Source organism: Arachis hypogaea, chromosome 17, assembly GCF_003086295.3.
Source record: "Arachis hypogaea cultivar Tifrunner chromosome 17, arahy.Tifrunner.gnm2.J5K5, whole genome shotgun sequence".
Taxonomy (NCBI): Eukaryota; Viridiplantae; Streptophyta; class Magnoliopsida; order Fabales; family Fabaceae; genus Arachis; species Arachis hypogaea.
The window spans coordinates 107,362,657-107,382,920 of NC_092052.1; the positions used below are offsets into that span (position 1 = coordinate 107,362,657).

Genomic DNA, 20,264 nt, shown 5'->3' on the forward strand with positions numbered 1-20,264 from the left:
AAACTTCAGTAGACAATGAGGAGCATGGCTTTGTATTGAAACAAGTGGAGGAAGCCATGATAGTTGTAGAGGAAGAAGCGGTTGAAGATTAAGGAGATGCTGAACCTCCATGGGAATCGAGAACTGTAAAGGATTCCGCTGAGAAGTTCGAATGTGATGCCAGGAAGGATAGCGCACAACCTCCGAAGCATATACCCTGTGAGAAATTGGACAGAACAGATCAAGAAATTGATTCCATAGGCAGTGATGATCATGAATCAAGCTCTCCTAGTCATGAACTTACATCTGCAACTGAACTCCTTGAGCCTGAAGAACCTCAGCCAAGTGAATACGAAGATGATGTCGAGGTAGATTTCTCTCAACCTCCAGCTTATGACTTGAGTGACGAGGAAGACATAGAAGACTTTGATCAGGACGCAGTTGCAGTTGAAGAACCTTGCGAAGAAGTGGAGAAATTCACAGAAGAATACAAGGGAGTAAAGCTTACAAAACCACTGAAAACACCTATCCCAAGGCCATTACCACCTAATACAAGCTTCAAGTGGGTACAATCCTTAACCTTTATCTTTACTTTTTCACTCGAATATGGTTTGCTTGAAACAGATGGCCAGCTTAGAGCTCTCTGCGGCTTTAAGAGTAAGAGGAAAATGGCTCGTGCTCAGAGCTAGTGTGCAAGATTCAATAAGGTTCCACGCTTCAATTCAAAGTGCACGGATTGGTACCAAGTTTAATTGAATGGGTCTTGGAAGAGGTTTGGTCATCTTGGTGAGAATACAACTTCTAAACCGCCCGGATGGAAGAATATAGATCAAGACGAAGGCGGATTTAAAAGCAAAGTTTGGGATCCTGGAAAATATTCTGAGATTCGTCACCCGGGAGCCTGAAAATCTATTTGAAGCTGCTCAGAAGCTTTACATGCCTAGTTTGGGACCCCGGAGGCTGTTGGCATTCCAAACATTGGTGGAGATTTCTGGATGAATTTAAGCATAAGCCACCATAACAGGAAGCTCATCAAATATCCAACTTAAGGACTTTAACTAAAAGTGCTAGGTGGGAGATAACCCACCATGGTATGATCGTTCCTGTTTCAATTTTTATTTCGTGTTGTCTGTTTTTATATTATATTATTTTTTATTGAACCTGGATATTATTCGTAGCATTTGCATTAGCATTGCATACTGCATAATTGCATAAAAAAATGCACGCGACGCGTAAGCGTCGCTGACGCGTCCGCGTCACAAGTGCATTAGGGAGAAAAGGAAAGTGAACAGAAAGTCACGCGAAAGCGTGGCTGGAGGCGTGCCTTTGGCACAGATTGTTCCACGCGACCGCGTCGCTTACGCGTTCGCGTCAGTTGTGAAAAATACCTCCCACGCGTCCGCGTCACTCACGCGAACGCGAGATCTGGAAATCGGCGTAAAGATCCAACGCCCAGAAAGTTGGGCTGGAATCGTGCGGCTGGTGTGCGATTAGCACAAAACGGTCCACGCGTTCGCGTCCCTGACGTGAACCCGTCACTTGAAAAACACCCATCCCACGTGAAAGCGTGAGCGACGGGTCCACGTTGCATGGATATTATGGCCCTAAATGGAGACAGAGAGTTGCGCTGAAACGACGCTGGAAGTGTGCGTCTAGCACAATTTCCAGCGACGCGGCCGCGTGCCTTACGCATCCGCGTCATCCATCTTTTACCCAATCTACGCGATCGCGCCAATCACGCGATCGCGTCAACCCCATTTCACCTTAGCCACGTGATCACGTGCCCCACGCGTTCGCGTGGATTCAAAATCACTAACCCCCTTTTCACGCGAAACCCTACCCGTCGCACCCCATAACCCCCCTCCCCTTCTTCCTCTCTTCTCTGCAACTCCCACCCTCCTCTGCAACCACCACCACCGCACCCAACCACCCAGCTCCGACCACCGCGACCGTCGCACCACCCCCGACCACCCATAACCCGCCGCGACACCAACCCCCTCTCTTCTTCCTTCCCTTCTTCTCTTCTCTCCCCTCCGCCACTACCCCCCTCACCGCGGCCAGCCACGACCACCCCGCCACCAATGCCGCCTCCCACCATCACAACCCCCCTCCAACCCACAACCCTCGCCCCCTTCTCCCTTCCTCTCCCCCTCACCCAACCCGAAAACCCCTGCCACCACCCCTGCTCTGCCACCGCGCCGCCGTGCCCCTCCCAGCACTGCCGCATCACCACCACTATCTCTCTGCCCTCACCTCTGTTTTTACACATCCAGGTTCTGCCGAACGCCAATTTCTCTATCACTTGTAGTTATTTATTTTTCAGATTGTGTTCAAATTAGGTTAGTTAGAGATGCATGTTTGTAGTGGATTCTAGGTGGTTAGGTAGCTAGGATGTGGTTAGTGGATTTAGGCCTGATAATTGCGCCGTTCTTGCTACCTGTTTTATCTATTTTGCAATTCTGCTTTTGCTGTGATACTCATATTGTTCATACATTGTTCTTCCATGTTTATTGCTGTTGTTACATTACTTTTCAATGTTCATATTATCTGTATCTATTTGCAGCTTTACTTTAATTTATATGAACTACTTTTTTTCATGCTGTTTATTTCCGGGATCATCCTTTTTTAGCTGGAATGCTGCCCAATTTTCTGCAAATTATTTTCATGTATTGAATTTGGTAATTTACTATTTTGCCTTACTTGGCTACAACCAAACCAATTCATGCCTGCCCGAGCTAGCATTCTTATTCCTTTTGATCCCCTAGATAATAACTTGCACTATTGATGATTTCATGTTAGTTTTGCAACTTTTCTATCTTTCTGAATTATCATCAATACACTAAAATTTTTGCTTGAATATGAGTTGATTATTCTTTAAATTTGGTAATTTCTTGTTACCTAGGAAATATTTATCATGCCACTTACTTTAACTTTCTTTCTCCTAACTCACTGCTTTCCACTTTCTAACCTCTTTTTTACTCCTAACCACTTTTAACTTTCTAACTTCTCCCTTTGCTTTTTAACTATTCCCTTTAACTTTCTAACTCAAGGCATGATTATTATTTTTCCTAATTAACATGAATTCTACTTAGATTACATTTTGGATTGTGATTTTTCATCTCAGATTCCTAACTCAAATACAATCCATAATGCACATATACTTAGCTCATTTCATAATTCTACTGCTCTTTTGCCACTATGTGCTTATATTGTTATTATTCTATTTGCCTACTTGTTTTTCTGCTTTGTTCTTCAATTATACCCTGGACTTTCTGATTTTCAGGATGTCTGACCCTCAGCGCAAAGGAAAAGGCAAAGCAACCACTGTCAAATGGAAAAGAGACGAATCCTCTATGTCTATCCTAGACATCATGCATGATGACTCTTGGCGAAAAAAGCACTTTACCCCGCAGGAGAAGGCTGACCAGCTCCTCACTGCCAATGATCCAGTTAAATTTGCAAACAGATACTGTGAGCTGAAGTATCCAGTGTTTGCCACCTCCAGGAACCTGTACCTGGAGAGAACTCTGAAGATTCCAGAAGAACTACAGCAGTACACCTCCGAACAGATAAAACAGAGAGGCTGGTTCTTCTTGAAAAGAAACTTGACAGAGGTCAATGCTTCCTGGGTTAGAGAGTTTTACTGTAACTATTTCAAGACCTCCCTGGATGTAGTGCACCTCAGAGGGAAACAGATTTTGGTCACTGAGGAAGCCATTGAGGATATCCTCCACCTTCAGCCTAAATCCGATCAGCCTGACGGTTACCAAAAGGCTGATGAGGATATGCGCTTTATGAGATTTGACTAGGATGCTGTCAAGCAGAGAATAGCCCTTGATCCTACTGTACCCTGGGTCATGGGGAAGAACACAGTGATGCCTAAGAGAATCAAGCTGATTTATCTGAATGATGAGGCTCGGCTCTGGCACCAGATTCTGAGCAACTATGTGATGCCGAGCACTCATGAGACAGAGCTGCCCGCTGCTATGATCACCCTCATCTGGTGTGTGATGGAGGGTAAGGACCTGTATTTGCCACGTTTTATCCGACATTATATGGCCAGGGTCCATGTCAGAGGCACTCTTCCTTTCCCTTATCTGATCACCCAGCTAGGCCGTCGAGCTGACGTGCCTTGGGAGCTTGCTGATGAGAAGCCACCTGCTGCAGACTGCAAGAAAATTATCCCTCACAGCAGGAAGTTTCAGGCTTTAGGCTACAGACCCCATTCATCACCGCTTCTGATGAGACAGCCACACCTTCATCTGCCCCTTCTTCATCCACTGCTGCACCAGCTACCACTACTGCACCAGCCCCACCCACTGCACCTCCACCTGCTCCTGAGCCTATTTATCATTTGGTGCATCGACTCTTCGCACGCCTGGATTGTATGGAGCATCACAACAAGCGACGCTATGAGCACCTTAAGTTGATGATCCGATCCAGGAGCGACATCCCCTCTAAGCCTGACACCCTTTCTGATACATCTGAGGCGGAGGCGAGCGATCATGAGGAGGAGACACATGCCCAGGCTGAGCAGGCAAGACCAGAGCAGGCTGCGCCACAGCATCAGGAGCCACACCAGATTTAGGCCGCAGACCCAGAGATCCTTCTCTAGTCAGCACCTCCACTGCAGCAGACAGATCCTCCTACACTTATCCAGTCTGCAGACCTACAGGCTTCCACCTCAGAGACTCCAGCAGCCCACCTTTCCGGTGATGACACTCCTTCACACCCAGCTTGAGTGATCATCGAGGACGATGCTATATTTTAAGTGTGGGGAGGTCGCCATCCCTGGCGTATCTTTTTGGTGAACCACTACAGACTCATTTTTTATCTTATTTTGTTTATTTTTCTGTATTTTTATCTTTATTTTATTTTTATTCTTCAATACTTATACATTGTTCTATTGCTGTATTTCTACTTTATTTCCGCATTTTGCACTTTAGTTTATATCTTAGACATTTAGCTTAGTTTGCAATTCTAAACTTCTTAGTTATAGAATATGTGGATTAATTAGTATAGTTTCCCTTTTAGCATATAATAGTTTAGTTTAATTGAAGATAAAAGGAATAAACTAGAAACTTTAGTAAATTAAAACAATCCACACACCTTGTATATATAGCATTACATGTTAGTTAGTTAAACAACATTTCATCAAGGAGGAACACTAAGATTTTAAGGGCCACCCTAATTTTTACATTGAGAATAATGGGAACTCTTGATTTTTACTTGCATGACATGTATAACTGATATATGCTTTTTGAGCTGGAGAACACACAGCCTGTGAGTTTTGAGCTTAATTGTATGGTTACATTCAAACCATAAATTTTATTCCTGTGTGTTTTACCTTTCTTTTTCATTCTGATGTTCTTTACTTTGTTATAATCTATATGTCCAATATAGAATATAGATACATACCAAGAGATGATTGAGGCCATCATTTGAATTTTTTCTCACTTATCCCCAAAAAATAGCCTACCTTTTACAAAAATGGAGTTTTGAAGAAAAGGGCAGCGACGCGAACGCATGGACGACGCAGCCGCATGCCTAGCGTGAAAAGGCAGCGACGTGAACGCGTGACTGACGCGGCAGCGCGCCTTGAGCAGAACGCAGATGACGCGTACGCGTGACCGAAGCGAACGCGTGATAAGGAAAACTCCCAGATGATGCGACCGCGTGACCCACGCGGACGCATGACAGACGCCACGCACCAGAAACTGCAGAAAATGCCCCCAGCGATTTCTGAAACCCTTTTTGGCCTAGATTCAAGTCCAAAAAACACATATTAGAGGTTATAAAGTGGAAAAATGCATCCATTCATAAACATGCATTGAATTATTCACTTTTCATAGTTTAGATGTAGTTTTTAAAGAGAGAGGTTCTCTCCTCTCTCTTAGGTTTTAGGATTAGGATTTCTCTTAAAAGATTTATGATTTCAACTCTCTATCAGGTTCAATATTCCTTTTACTCTATATTTCTCTTTTACTTTCAGATACTTCAATGCTTTTCTTTAATTACTTATGTTATCAATTTAGCTTATGAACTCTTTATGTTTGGATTAATTTCCTTTTATTAATGCAATTGAGGTATTTCAGATTTATGATTCTTATTTAGCTTTTTATATTCTTGGCTTTAATTGATTAACTGGAGGCTCTTGAGTTATCAATCTTATCGTGATTGATTGTTATGTCTGCTAATTGACTAGAATCCCACTAACTCTAGTCTTTCCTTAGGAGTTGGCAAGGACTTGGGGATCTAACTAATTAGTTTACTTGACTTTCCCTTGCTTTCGTAAAGGTTAACTAAGTGGGATTAACTTTAATTATCATAAGAATAACTAGGATAGGACTTCCGAATTTTCATACCTTGCCAAGAGTTTATTTTATAGTTATTTATTTATTTTACTTGTCATTTAAATTACTTGTTCCTTACTTTCAAAACCCCCAATTTACAAAACTCATAACCAATAATAAGAACATACCTCCCTGCAGTTCCTTGAGAAGACGACCCGAGGTTTAAATACTTCGGTTATCAATTTTTAAGGGGTTTGTTACTTGTGACAACCAAAACATTTGTAAGAAAGGATGTTTGCTTGGTTTAGAAACTATACTTGCAACGAAAATTTATTCTGAATTCTAAACTGACAATCCTCCGTTCTTCAAAGACGTTCACCGAAACCGGGAGCTCCAGAAACTCACATACGAGCTCGAAAGTCCGGATCGCCGCCCAGCTATTTGGATGCAGCTGGGACGGCGCCACGGAACATTGACTCAACAACTGCTGAACAAAGGGGAAAAAGGGGAGCCGCACGCTAAGTCGGGTGAACATTGCCTCGTACACCCACATCCAGTCCGGAACGGTCGGCGAGTCAAGATTAGTGTAACAAACCCTCTCGTCGACCCCGGGAATGGCAAACTCATAATCACGCTCGGCGTCCCCACCCCCACAAACAGCTCCCTGATCACAGAGCCACTGGAGGTCCGCCTCCGTCATCCGTGACGGCGTTCCCCAAACGTCACTAGTGACCCAGGAATAAAGGGAGAGGACACCCCCCGTCGGGACCACCGGAGCCGTAACACCCTCAGTTCTCCGACGAGCCATACCTAAAACAACGATGGGCACCACCATCAGCCAAAACGCGCGGCGAAACACGGCAGAGAAACACCAAACAGACACCATTACCTACTACTAACTACACAGTGGTGCTCATCCCCTCAGGAAAATAAAAACACACTACCCTAAGAGCAAATACCATCATACAAATACAGACACAATCCTAATCCACACTAAAACAGGCATAAAATAGAAATGCAGGAAGCAGACAAAACACAAGTTGAAAAGAAAAAAAAGGTAGAACACCAACCTGGTAATGCAAATGTAAAACTGAAGACAGTAAAGAGGCAGAAAAAGCAAACGGTAGAGAAGACCAGGAGATTGCCAAAATGAAAGAAGTCCACAGAGAAGAGAAAGTGGCAAAGGAGAAATGAAACAAACGAGGGAAGAAAGTAGGAAAACCAAAATGGTTTCAAAAGGGTGAAAAGACACAAATAGTCCTAAAGGTAAACACGGCGCGTAGGGACAAAAAAGGGAAAGCAACCCAAAACGTCCCCTCCCAATAAATGCTCTCTTGGAAAATGAAACTGACAAGCACACCTCAGAAAACGCAACGGACGCAAGGATACAGAAGAGTCGCATCAATCAAACGACCAGGTGAAACCTCGGCTTAGCTTCAAAACCCGGGGCCGACACGCCGACCTCCCCTCGCTAAATCCATCGAACGAAGATCCGAGAAACTGAAGAAGGCCACAAACGGCCAAAACCACGTCCTCCAGCGACAGACCGACCTCGCTCGCTCTTTCGCTGCGGGGGCAACTGTTACGGATCCGGCTCACGGATCCTACACCCGGAACGATCTCAGAACCTAGCTACCCGGGTCCGACCCGCTCTGCCTATCTAGAAGGCCCAGAACCGGCCCGTTAAAGGCTCGTAACCAACTTTTAAATTCAAACATCTCCCTTATCTTAGCCAAACAAGATAAGATAAGATAGCTACCATTACCTATAAATAGAGGACCCAGGTCCCTCCAGGTATTCATTCATTCCACACACATATTAGTCCTCTTAGATCCATTCTGACTTGAGCGTCAGAGTGTCTTTACAGGTACCACCCCCACCGTTCTAGTCAGAGAATCCGGTATCCGTCTCAACCCACGGGTTCCCGATCCATCTCTCAACCCGTACCGAAGAGATCCAGCACAATTAATTATTAACACTACATTTCATTTATTTTTCTACACATATTTTTTGCCATTATATTTCCATTGAAATACTCATATATTTCTAATTTCTCAACCTAACCTTCACAAATTCTAACACAATCTTCATATATTTTTTATTTTTCAACCTAATCTTCACAATTTCAACACAAATACATCTCTATCACGTATTAGGTATGAACTTCTATCTATTTATATTATTTTTTGTGCGTTGTTTTTGTATTTTTTTAGTAGATGTTTATTTTTCTCTGTTTTTTAAAACGTGAAGAAGGAGACCTGATTTATTCGTACACCAACTTCATGAACATTAGTCAAAATTATAATAACAACATATATATACATATGCAGGGACCGACATACGGGGGGGCGAGTGGAGGCCTCGGCCCCCCAGCTTTTTAAAAAAAAGATTAATAGTAATAAGTTATTAAGTATGATTTAATTTTTTAAAAAATTTATTTAGTATTTAGTTTAATATAAATAAAAGTCTAATCTAATTTAAATATTAATGATTTCTAATAACTAAAAAGTAAGTAACAATATTAAAAAAATATGAAAAGATATTATTACTAATATTTTTAAATTAAATAAAATTTTTCAAATCTCATAAAGTGGATTTTTTTTCTTGTGAGCGTCCTTTTTTATTCATTTTGTATTAATTCTCTATGTTTCAACTACTACAACTGAGAGATCTTTTTCAACTATGAATATTATGAAGAATAACTCAGAAACAAAATGAAAGATGAATTTCTTGCTAATTGTCTTTTAATTATATTAAAAAAATTACTAAACAATTTGACACAGATTCTGTTATCGATGAATTTTATGATACGAAAAATCGACCACTTCGTTAATAAAAAATACATATATATTTTTTTTAATTTTAAAATATATTCTCTATCGGTATATTTTTGTAATACATTTTACATTATATAATTTTTTGCATAATTTTTTAATATTATATATGTTATTGGCCCCATGATAATATTTACATATGTAAATATAGATATATAATTTTACTTGAGATATGTGTCCCATTTTCTGTGATTTATAAAAGTGAGTCAATATATAGATGGGTAATAGACGTATCAGTACTAACATTAAATAACATACAAGTTTTATTATTGACTAATGATAACTCTATTTATATTAATATAGAGAGTAAATCAAATAAATATTTAAATTATTGGTCTCTAAAATTTGAAAAAAAATTATTTTTTGTTATAAATATGTTATTATAATTTTTTTAATTTTTAAAAGCTGTTTTACCAAACACAATTATAGTGCTTATTAAAAACTATTTTTAACGTAATTTTATCAAATACAAGTGTTGCCACTTTTAAAAAATTATCTTTTAAAAGACAAGTTTTATAAGTTACTTTAAAAAAGTAAAAATTTTACCAAACCAAATCTAAATAAGTTTTATTTTCAATAGCTTGATTCAATTTGGTTAGTAAAACTATTTGGATGCCTAACATTTTTGTTCAGTTATACTTGTGCAACACTGGGCACCCACTAGTATCACATGCTCCATATGCTTCTCGGTACCAACCGAGCAAACAATATTCACACCGAAGAAATCAAAACACCAAAATAATACAACTGTAATTAATTCAACTGAAAATCGTGAAATTCAAGATTTTACGGGGAAAAACCTGTTTGTTTTCAAATTTTAAACTAGTGCGCAAGGTGAACTGTTTTTTTTATTTTTATTTTTAAAGATCTTATGATCAACTATTTTAAATGCCCATAAAAAATCAACCATTACAAAATATATATTAAAAAATTATAAAATAACACATATAAATCATAAATGTATAAAAATATAAATAATTAAGCTTTTGTATTTGCATAATTTTTTTTATCTTAATTAAAAGTATCTATGTCCTTTAATCGTGATTCAAGATATTTAAATGGTAAAGTTACGTTACGTTGGTCGAAACTCGAAACCCGTGAAATGGAATATGAACTCGTTGATTATATATGTGTTCTCCTTATCCCTCTTCTCTCCCCGAAAATATCATGAGGTGAAGGTTCCATGTATCTTCTTCCGTAATGCACTCTCAATGCAAAGCTTTCAACCAGACGCTACCCGTACCCTTCACGTCCTCGTGTAGATCCTTATGAGACACCTACAAAAGTTTATGATGAGTGTGATGGAGATTGCCCTTCCCAATTTTCAAAAGTCAAATGCTATGCAACAAACTTTTTGCCACCGATGCAACTTAAGGACCTTATTTGGTCTTTTCCCACGGGCTGCTAACTGTCCACATCCGTGACGTGGCGCCACCATTCACCATTTGAGGGCCATCCCATGCAATCAATGATCCTGGCCTGGGTCCTGGTTTCATGAATAAAGCCATTTTCAACAAACCCCACCACAAACCAATCCTTATAGTGCTCAATTAATTGCTCTTTTTTCACAGCGGCGCTTAACCTAAAGGAATTGAAGAAGGACCATTGTACTACTGCTCGTATAACATGTATAAATTAATAATATTAATTTTATCTAGCTGGCACCTAGTTGTGCTTTTGATAAGATCAAACTGCAATCGTTACGAAAAGAACATGAAATCGTTCAGTTCACGGCCCAACCCAACAAACAATTGCTTCGACGAAACCTGAAGGACTACGTGTTTGCGTGAATTTCCCGCTCTCTGCCCTCTTCCACCCTCTATTCATGACAATTATGCTATGCCAGAGTAAACACCCCTTTTGCATGCAATAAATTTCTTTTGTTGGGAGGGGGAATAAAAATTAAAAAGTAGGAAACAGTAATAACAATAATAAAGGCAACAAATTCTGGAAAGCTTCTCGAACACATTACACATCAACCACATCCAATTAATAATAATAATAACAATAAATAAATTGACAAATTAATAAGAAATTAAACTACTAGTAATTAATAAAGTTTATGAATCTCCACCTCGCCAACCTCCTCCGCACGTTCAACCCTCTCCAAGATCAGTGAAAGCGACAACCTCCCAAAAGAGAAAAGAGTGCTTTCGGCGCTACGTTTACCATAGTCACTAACAAACGACCCCTAACATAACACTAGTGACTACACAATAACAAATAAACTAAGGCTATGATGTAAATGGCGGCTTCTATGGCTCTTAAAATTTAATCTTTCCCTTCATTTTTATTTATTTATTTTAATTTTAATGATGGCAAGCTAAGGCTGTAATTACTGGGAAGGAGGAAGACGGAGAAAATGAAGGGAAAATTGCATTGTTTCCAGATTCAGCAATGGCTTTGAGGAGTGAAAAGCTGAGGGTCAAGCTTGGCTCTACAGACCGGACATAGCGGGTTCTTGGAGAGCCAGGTATCAGCGCATTCAACATGGAACCCGTGGTTGCAACCAGGAACCAGGCGAGCCGGTTGCTCGTTCTCGATCTCATCGAGGCAGACGGCGCATTCGGAGCCCATGACCAGTTCCTTACCGGGTATTTTCGGTAGCTTTTCCAAGTCAGAGGAGGAGAGGCCCTTCTCAGAGACTGGCTTAACCGGTAGCCTGTCAGCCGAGTGACGGGTGGTGGCGTACCAGAGAAGGCACATGTAGACTGTAAAGATTGCGCTCATGCCAAGGCATGGCAGAAAGAGCGCCAACAGAACCGAATCGAGCATTTGGCTCTGCACCTTCGCTGCTGGCTTCTCCGATTGAGTTTGGTCGCACCAAACAGAAAAATCACAGAGCCAGAGAATTAATGTGGCTGTGGCGGTTGACGGAGAAGCACCCAACAAGGGGATGATGGTGGAAAGCAGTGCCAGGTTCTCACCATATCGATCGTCGCTTAAAATTATCAAGCAACAAGGTATGTATGGGAAATTGTGTGACTGGGGAAATTAAAATATTGCTTAGCTTAGAGAGAGATCAGAGATCGCGGTGGGTTGTTTTTGGAGGGTTGTGTGTATGTTTGCGTGAGCCTTTGTTCTGTTTCGGCGAAGGTGATGGGGTTTGGGTTGAGAATTGCGAGTGGAATGGGGGCTTAATGCGTGATGATGTATTTATGTGAACGCGAGAGTGAGTGAGTGGGTTGGCTTCTTCACACTTAATTAACATCCTGCGTGTAAAGGGGAGTATGGTATGCAAACCGAAGACTCGGACCAGGATGGATATTCATTATTTTATTTTATTTTGATTTTGAAATGGCAATACCTTTATTTAGTTATAATTACTTTAAGGGAAAATGTATCATTTTGTGTTATCATTAATTCAAATAATACTGTACAAATAAATTCTTATTTTGCAAAACATTTTTGTTTCACTTCTAATGAAAAATAACCATTCCTACTATCAAATATAACAATAAAGTTTATGGTTAGCATTTGAGATAGACACGTTCAATTTCTGTATTCGGACGGTTTGATTTATGTTTAAAAAATTAAAAAAATTTGGAGTACATAAATCGGACGATTCGATTTGTAATACTCCAAATTTTTTCAATTTTCAAACACAAATTGGTAGGGTATCCTAAATTTTAAATTTTTTTAAACACAAATCGAATATTTGTGTACCCCAAATTTTTAAAAATTTTTAAACACAAATCGAAAAATCTGATTCATGTATTTTCTATAATTTTAAAAAATACCAAAAATTATCGTATTAAGATTTAACAGTCATCCTACTTCTATATCCAAATTTTTTAGCATTGAGATGTATCAGCAAATCTTTTCTCAAACCTTTTACATACCAACAAAAAAAATCTTTATTCAACACAGTCAATGTCTAGCTGTATTTCCAACTTCTGGCTTATATCATGTTTCGTCCTTGCCAAGTAAAAGTCTAGCAATACTTCACTTTCCAATAAAAAAGGATGACAATGATTTTTTTAAATGAAGATTGGTACATATATAGAATTTTTTATTTTAATAAATAAAATGATTATAGTAATTATTAAAATAAATAATTTAAAAAATATTTATTAAAATAAATATTTTTTTATATCTCATTTACACTGTAAATGAATACATAAAAAATTATTTCGTTTACACTATAAGTGAGATATATGTATTTAAAAATATAAAAATATATTTTTTAAAAATAATAAAAAATATTAGTAATTTAAAAATTGACCAAACTATTCAAAATAGAATATTTCAAATAATAGAAAAGATGAACAATTTTAAATAATAGAGAAGATAGACTGTCTATTTAAAATAAATACGTTAACACGTTTACTTAAAAAGTACTTTTTTTTTTTTTGAAAGATATGAAATTCAAACCCGCAACCTCTTAAGAGAATATGGAGAATCTATGCCATTTGAAATTCTTTTGTTTGTTGCACGCGAATACGTACAAATTTTATTTGTTACATGGGAGTACATAAAAATTTGAAATATAATTTTAGTAGAAAAGATTTTATATTCTATGTCAATAGAATAATGACATGCATTAACTGGGTCATCAAATAAATTATATATATTTAAATTATATTTTAAATTTTTAAATAGTGTGTAGTTAGAAAAAGATAACCGTATTAATAGTGAACAGTTTAATAATGCACTTATGTACAATCTAAATAAACGTGTTAATCCTTATTATTTAAAATAAATCTATTATTTGAAACATTTCATTTTTAATAATTTGGTTTAATTTAAATTATTAATATTTTTTATTATTTTCAAAATTTATATTTAATTATTTATAAATACATATATCTCGTTTATACTATAAACGAGATATATAAAATTAAAAAAATACAATACATGAAAAATTATCTCATTTATACTTAAACGAGATATAAAAAAAATATTTATTTCGATAAATATTTTTAAATTATTTATTTTAATAATTATTATAATTATTTTATTTATTAAAATAAAAAATCCTGTTATGTATAAAGTATGAACTTCCTCTCTAATGGCCTATTATGTATTTAGATATTATTTAGTTCAATTTATACCTTGGTTTTTTTTTTTTTTTACCAAAGATAAAAGACTCGAACCCGCAACCTCTTAATTGAGTATGGAGAGATTATGTCATTTGAGTTATAACTGATTGGCAATTTATATCTGGGTCTTACGTTTAATAAGATGTATTCTGATATAGGTATTTTTTTTCTTTGTTACTACAGGTCAGGGATGAAGTGGGCAAGTAGTGGCGTCCCCCCTCCCCCTTACCAAAGATTTTGAAGAACTAGGTTCAATGATTTATATATGAGATATGTGTTTGAGAAAATAAAATTTTTTATGTAGTTTATTATTTTTATATAAATTATTTTTAATTATGTAATAGATTTAAATTTTTTTATTTTTTAAAATTAATTTTATATACTCATCTTTATATTTATTTTTAAAAATTTATTTAATTTTTTATAATATTAAAATATTAAATAGTTAACATTAATATTGTTATATAAAAATAATAACTTGCACCGTTATATTTTCATAATTATATTATATACTTTAAATTTTCGTTTTTTGTAAAAAATAATAATTTTTTTAATTTATACTGATGAAAGGAAAAAATTTTATCTTACTTTTAACTAAATATATTATAAAAATATTGATATTTTGTAATTTTATAACATATTAATATTGTTGTGTCTTTTTTGTATAATTGTTATGTCAAAAATAAAATTATTAAAAAAAAATTCTATGGCTTTTTCTATATATATTGATAAACTTTTTTTTAACAAAACTCAATAGTTACATATCGTGCAGATATTATTTTTATATAATAAAAAATGTAGCACAAAAAAGATAATTAAAAAGTTTGTATAAAATTCAATCCTCATATATTAAAATTTTTAGATTTGAATATTGTCCAATTTAATAGGCCAAAAATTAATACGTATTTTTAATTAAAAGAAGTTTCATTCTTAGTTTCTTGTTTTAAATATAAATTTCATTCTTTAAATTTTTTTTACAAGTGTGTTTACCTATTTTTGAGTCGTTTTTATTGTGTCTTCAAATCAAATAAGAAAATACTTTTTATGAAATCTTTCAACTGTATTTAAAAGAAAATAAAAAAAGTTTATCTCAGAGAAATATGTACATTAATTTTTGTAGAACTATTGTTTGAACATTGAAAACCTCAAACATTAATGACTGCCCTGTTGCTAGGGTTTTTCAAGTTTTGCTAGCATTTGCAGAAAATATTTATTTTGCTAGTCAAAATCTCTAGAGTGTCAACGATAATACAATGGCAGCTCCTGCTGCCTCACAGGAAACGGGGAGAGGACAGACTAAATTAGAGGAGGAATAGATCATAGCTTTTGTAGATGAGGACATCAAAGAAAGATTAGATTTATGTACCAAAAGTTTGATTAGAAGATTACTGACAGACAGATTATTCAGTGCAGGTACATTGGAGGCCGCTCTAAACACAATATGGAGACAACCAGAAGGCTTTCGGATTTTAGATCACGGAGGTAACAAATTCCAATTTTTCTTCAAGGATGAAATCGAATTGCTCAATGTGGAGAAAGGGGTTCCTTGGTTGTTCAAGAATTATATTCTAAATCTGAAAAGATGGAAGGAAGATTCAATTATCAATGATGTAGAATTCTCTCATGTTCCTATATGGGTACAACTGTGGGGTTTATCGGAGCAATGTAAAACCAAAGGATTGGGAAAAAGAGTAGGAGAGACGCTGGAAAAGGTGATGGATGTTGCTGTATTCTCTATGAAGGGAAAGAAGGAGAGGATTTTAAAAATTCAAATCCTCCTAGACATCACAAAACCATTGAGGAGGAAGATAAGAATCTCGGGAAGCAACAACAAAATTATTGACCTTCAGCTTAAGTACGTGAGGATTGGTAATTTTTGTTATTGTTGTGGGTGCATCGGGCATGAGATTAGGGCGTGCTCAGAAAACCTAGCAAATATAGCGCAAGGAGGAGAAGAAGAAGCGGAATGGGGAGCATGGCTAAGGGCAAATCAATTCGGTAGGAGAGTGGAGGATCAAAAAGAAAATAACAATCCAAATCAACCCAATGCTGCACAGGAAGACATAGATAAACAGAAAAAACCAATCCCAGTTAACCTGATAAGAGAATTTGCAAGTCTCTTTGTTCAGGACCAGAACTCACAAATCAAACAAGATGATCAACAGGTGCAAAGTGGCCAAAAAATGCTAATAATAGAAAGGAATAAGGGGGGAGTTCAGAAACACGGGAAGAAGGAGATAAAGACAGCAACATAGTGGCCCAATCAATAGAGTCAACTCTGCCCAAATTAGATGATGGATGCTTCACCTTCAGTGCTGCAAGAGGTAACGGAAGGGGAGGAGAAATTAAGAAACGAAATCTAAAGCAAATAGCAAGAAAAAAACACAGCTTTCAAGCTGTCTTAGGTATTAAGAGGAGATCTGGAGGATCGGGGGAGAGTATAGGTGTTAAAAAACTTTGTCAGGAGGAAGAGGAAGAGCTTAATAAGGGAGAGGGTGTCACCCAACAATTGGCACCCAAGGAGGGATGAAAGTGATGATGTGGAATTGTCGGGGTTTGGGAAAACCCTTGACAGTTCATAACATCAAAGGGATTTCTAGATCCCATTCCCCCGAGGTATTATTTCTTTGTGAGACAAAAAATAGTACCTTAATAGTGGAGAGAGTGCTAAGCAGGGAAGGCTAAAAATCTGTTTTTACAGTTGATCCAATGGGCCTGTCTGGAGGATTAGTAGTGGCTTGGAAGGATAAAGTGCGGGTGCATATAGTGGAACATGACCAGTTCTTTGTGTATTTTTCCATAGAGGACCAGCAAGCGGGTTTAAAATGAAAAAATTGTAGGAGTTCACTTGCACACAGATGAGACAAATAGAGGGTTTCAATTTGTAAAACTATTGCAGATATTGGAAGGAGGGAGTAAACGCTGGCAATAATAGGAGACTTCAATGCAATTAAAAATCAAGAGGAAAAGGAAGACAAAAATCCAGCACTTCAATACAACAGTTTAGGGATTTCATCAATGAGGGAAGGCTAGTCAACATTGGTTATGAGGGAGATAAATACACTTGGAGCAATCTTCAATTTGGAGAGAATCATATAAAGGAGAGATTGGACAGAGCTCTTGTTACAAATGAGTGGAAAGGTGAATTTTCAGCAACCACTTTTGCACACTTATCCGATTCCGGTTCAGACCATAAGGTCATTCTTCTCAACACGGGTGGTGCAGAAAAGGAGGGTAAAAAGGAGGTTCAGATTTCAGGAGTGATGGTGTGAAAATGAAGAGGTGATTAGTTTAATCAAACAGGCATGGATAATAGATATTCAGGGGTCTCCAATGTTTAAGCTAGCTGGAAAGCTAAAGTGTTGTAGACATTCAATTGTACAATGGCACGCAGCAGCACTCTGAATCTAATTCAAGGAAGAAAATTCAGATTCTCAAGAATCAGATAGAATCTGAAATGCAGAAAGGAGTTCAGGCAGATGAGAATGCTATCCGAATCTTAGAAACTGAACTAGAGGACGCATTGGAGGAAGAAGAGCGGTATTGGAGGGAGAAGTCTAGGGTGCAATGGCTCAACTGGGGTGATAGAAATACTAAATTTTTTCATTCCAAGTTTCAAACGAGGAACTAGAAAAATAGAATAAAGGAGTTGGAGGACGAGGAGGGGCAAAGGAACCGGCAGAAATAGCGGAAGTTGCACAGAAATACTTTGAAAATTTATTCACAACAAGCTGTCCTATAGATCCGACTGCAGAATTAGATGGAATCCGCCTAAAAATAAATGCATCCACTAATAGAATGCTGTGTAGGCTAGTGACTGAAGAGGAAATTAAAGCAGCAGTCTTCTCCATCAACCCTTTTTTCGGCTCTGGGAGATGATGGATTCACAGCAAAAGTTTTTCAATTCTTTTGGAGTACAATAAAGGGAGATGTGACAGCAGCTGTCAGAAGCCTTTCTACGGAGGTAAAATTTTGAAAGCTTTTAATCATACTCACATATGTCTCATACCTAAGGTACCGGCCACTAATTCTATGAAACAAGTTAGACCGATTAGTCTTAGCTCTGTTTTCTATAAGATCATATCTAAAATTTTGGTGCACAGACTTCAATCAGTTATGAATAGACTAATCAATGACTCTCAAAGTACTTTTATAAAGGGCAGGTTGATTAGTGATAATGTCCTAATTGCACACGAATTCATGCATTTTTTCAAAAATAAAAGGCATGGATATTATGATTTGGTATTAAAGCTAGATATGAGCAAGGCTTATGATAGGGTGGAATGGAGTTTTGTTTGGAAGGTGATGAAGAAGCTAGGTTTCTGTGATCGATGGATGAAGTGGATTGAGGAACTTGTGACGACGGTATCTTACTCTATTACTGTGGATGGACAACCTCATGGTTATTTTAAACCATGTAGAGGATTACGACAAGGTGATCCTCTATCTCCCTACCTATTTTTGTTTTGCGTAGAGGGACTCTCCCATCTGCTCCACAGAGAAGAACAGAGGCTGAAAATTTCTAGTTTCAGACTCAATCAGAGATGTCCGACAATCAATCATCTTTTCTTTGTAGACGATTCAATTATTTTTAGCAAAGCTTCAGAAGTAAAGTGCCAGAGATTGCTACAGGTTTTACAAACTTACGAAGAACTTAGTGGCCAAAAGGTAAACTTGGACAAATTATCAGTCTTCTTTAGTAAGAGCACACCAATTCCAGTCTGAGACCATTTGGTGGAGATTCTCCTTGTCCCTCATGTTGGCAATCAAAACAAATATTTGGGTTTATCGGCAGTGGTTCAGAGATCAAAGAAAGCGACATTTAACTACATTAAAGATAGGGTATGTCAGAAGCTTAGCCATTGGAAGAAGGCTCTATTATCTTCTAGTGGACGCGAAGTGTTTATTAAGGTGGTGGCAACCGCGATACCCATATACACACTAAGTTGCTTCAAGTTACTGGAGACACTAATTGAAGAAATTCAGAGAGCCATACTCCAGTTTTGGTGGGGGCAGAAAAGATCAGAAAACAGGATGCAGTGGATCGGATGGAAGATTTCTTGCAGACCAAAAATGCAAGGGGGACTAAACTTTAAAGATTTGAAGGCTTTTAATCTTTCCATGCTCGCAAAGCAAGGTTGGAGGTTAATTTCCAGACCTAATTCTCTCATTAGTAAAGTGTTATAGAGCAAATATTATAGATATTCAAGCTTCCTAAGTGCAGAGGTTGGTAATAACTCATCATGGGGTTGGAGGAGTATTATCGAGGGCAGAAAGGTGCTAGAAAAAGGTATACTATGGAAAGTAGGAAGGGGATTTAACATCAGAATTCGAGAAGACTCATGGGTGAAGGATTATGTTTTAATTACTCCTATTACTACCATGGCAATGACTGCTAATCTAGAATGGGTTTCACAATTACAGCATTCAAACAGAACATGGAACCAGAATTTAATTCAGTCCAATTTCAATCCAGAAATAGCTACAATAATAATCAACACTCCAATTCATGAGACAGAGGATAGAGTTACCTGGATGCTGGAGAAAGGGGGCGGCTTCACTGTTGCTTCAGGATACAAAATAGCATTTAACTTCTACCACCCACCAACTGAATACCTGCCAGAACAATGCAAAAGAAAGGACTTATGGAGGAGCATATGGAAAATTAATTGTCAACCAAAAATAAAAAATTTGCTCTGGAAACTGATGCACGGAGAACTCCCTGTGAAAGAAAGGTTAAACACCCGAATACAATCCATCGAACCCTGGTGCCCAAAATGCAATCGGTCACAAGAAAGCATTTTTCATTGTTTCTGGGAGTGCCCATATGTGACTGAAGCTTGGAAATGTTCAAATCTGCCATGGCAGATTCAAGCTCGAGAACCATGGAAGTGGTGGATTGATAAACCACTATTTTATGGTTTATCTTGTACTTATTTGAGTGGTTTTTATCAATTTTTTACCCACTTATTCATATGATTTGCATGAGTTTACGTTTTCCTTCCTAATCTTATGCTATGATTGAAAACACGTTTCCTGAGCCTTTAAATTACCAAATATTAATTCTCCTTTTTACCATTCGATGCCTTGATATGTGTGTTAAGTTTTTTTAGAGA

The 20,264-nt window shown here is 37.4% G+C and overlaps 1 protein-coding gene across 1 annotated transcript; it reads right to left on the reverse strand.

The window, feature by feature from the left end:
- Positions 1 to 11,051: 11,051 nt before the first annotated feature.
- Positions 11,052 to 12,304, reverse strand: LOC112765667 (E3 ubiquitin-protein ligase ATL23). Its single transcript, XM_025811544.3, has one exon. It carries the CDS (start codon positions 11,879 to 11,881, stop codon positions 11,498 to 11,500), a length of 384 nt encoding a protein of 127 aa, XP_025667329.1. The 5' UTR covers positions 11,882 to 12,304; the 3' UTR covers positions 11,052 to 11,497.
- Positions 12,305 to 20,264: the final 7,960 nt, after the last annotated feature.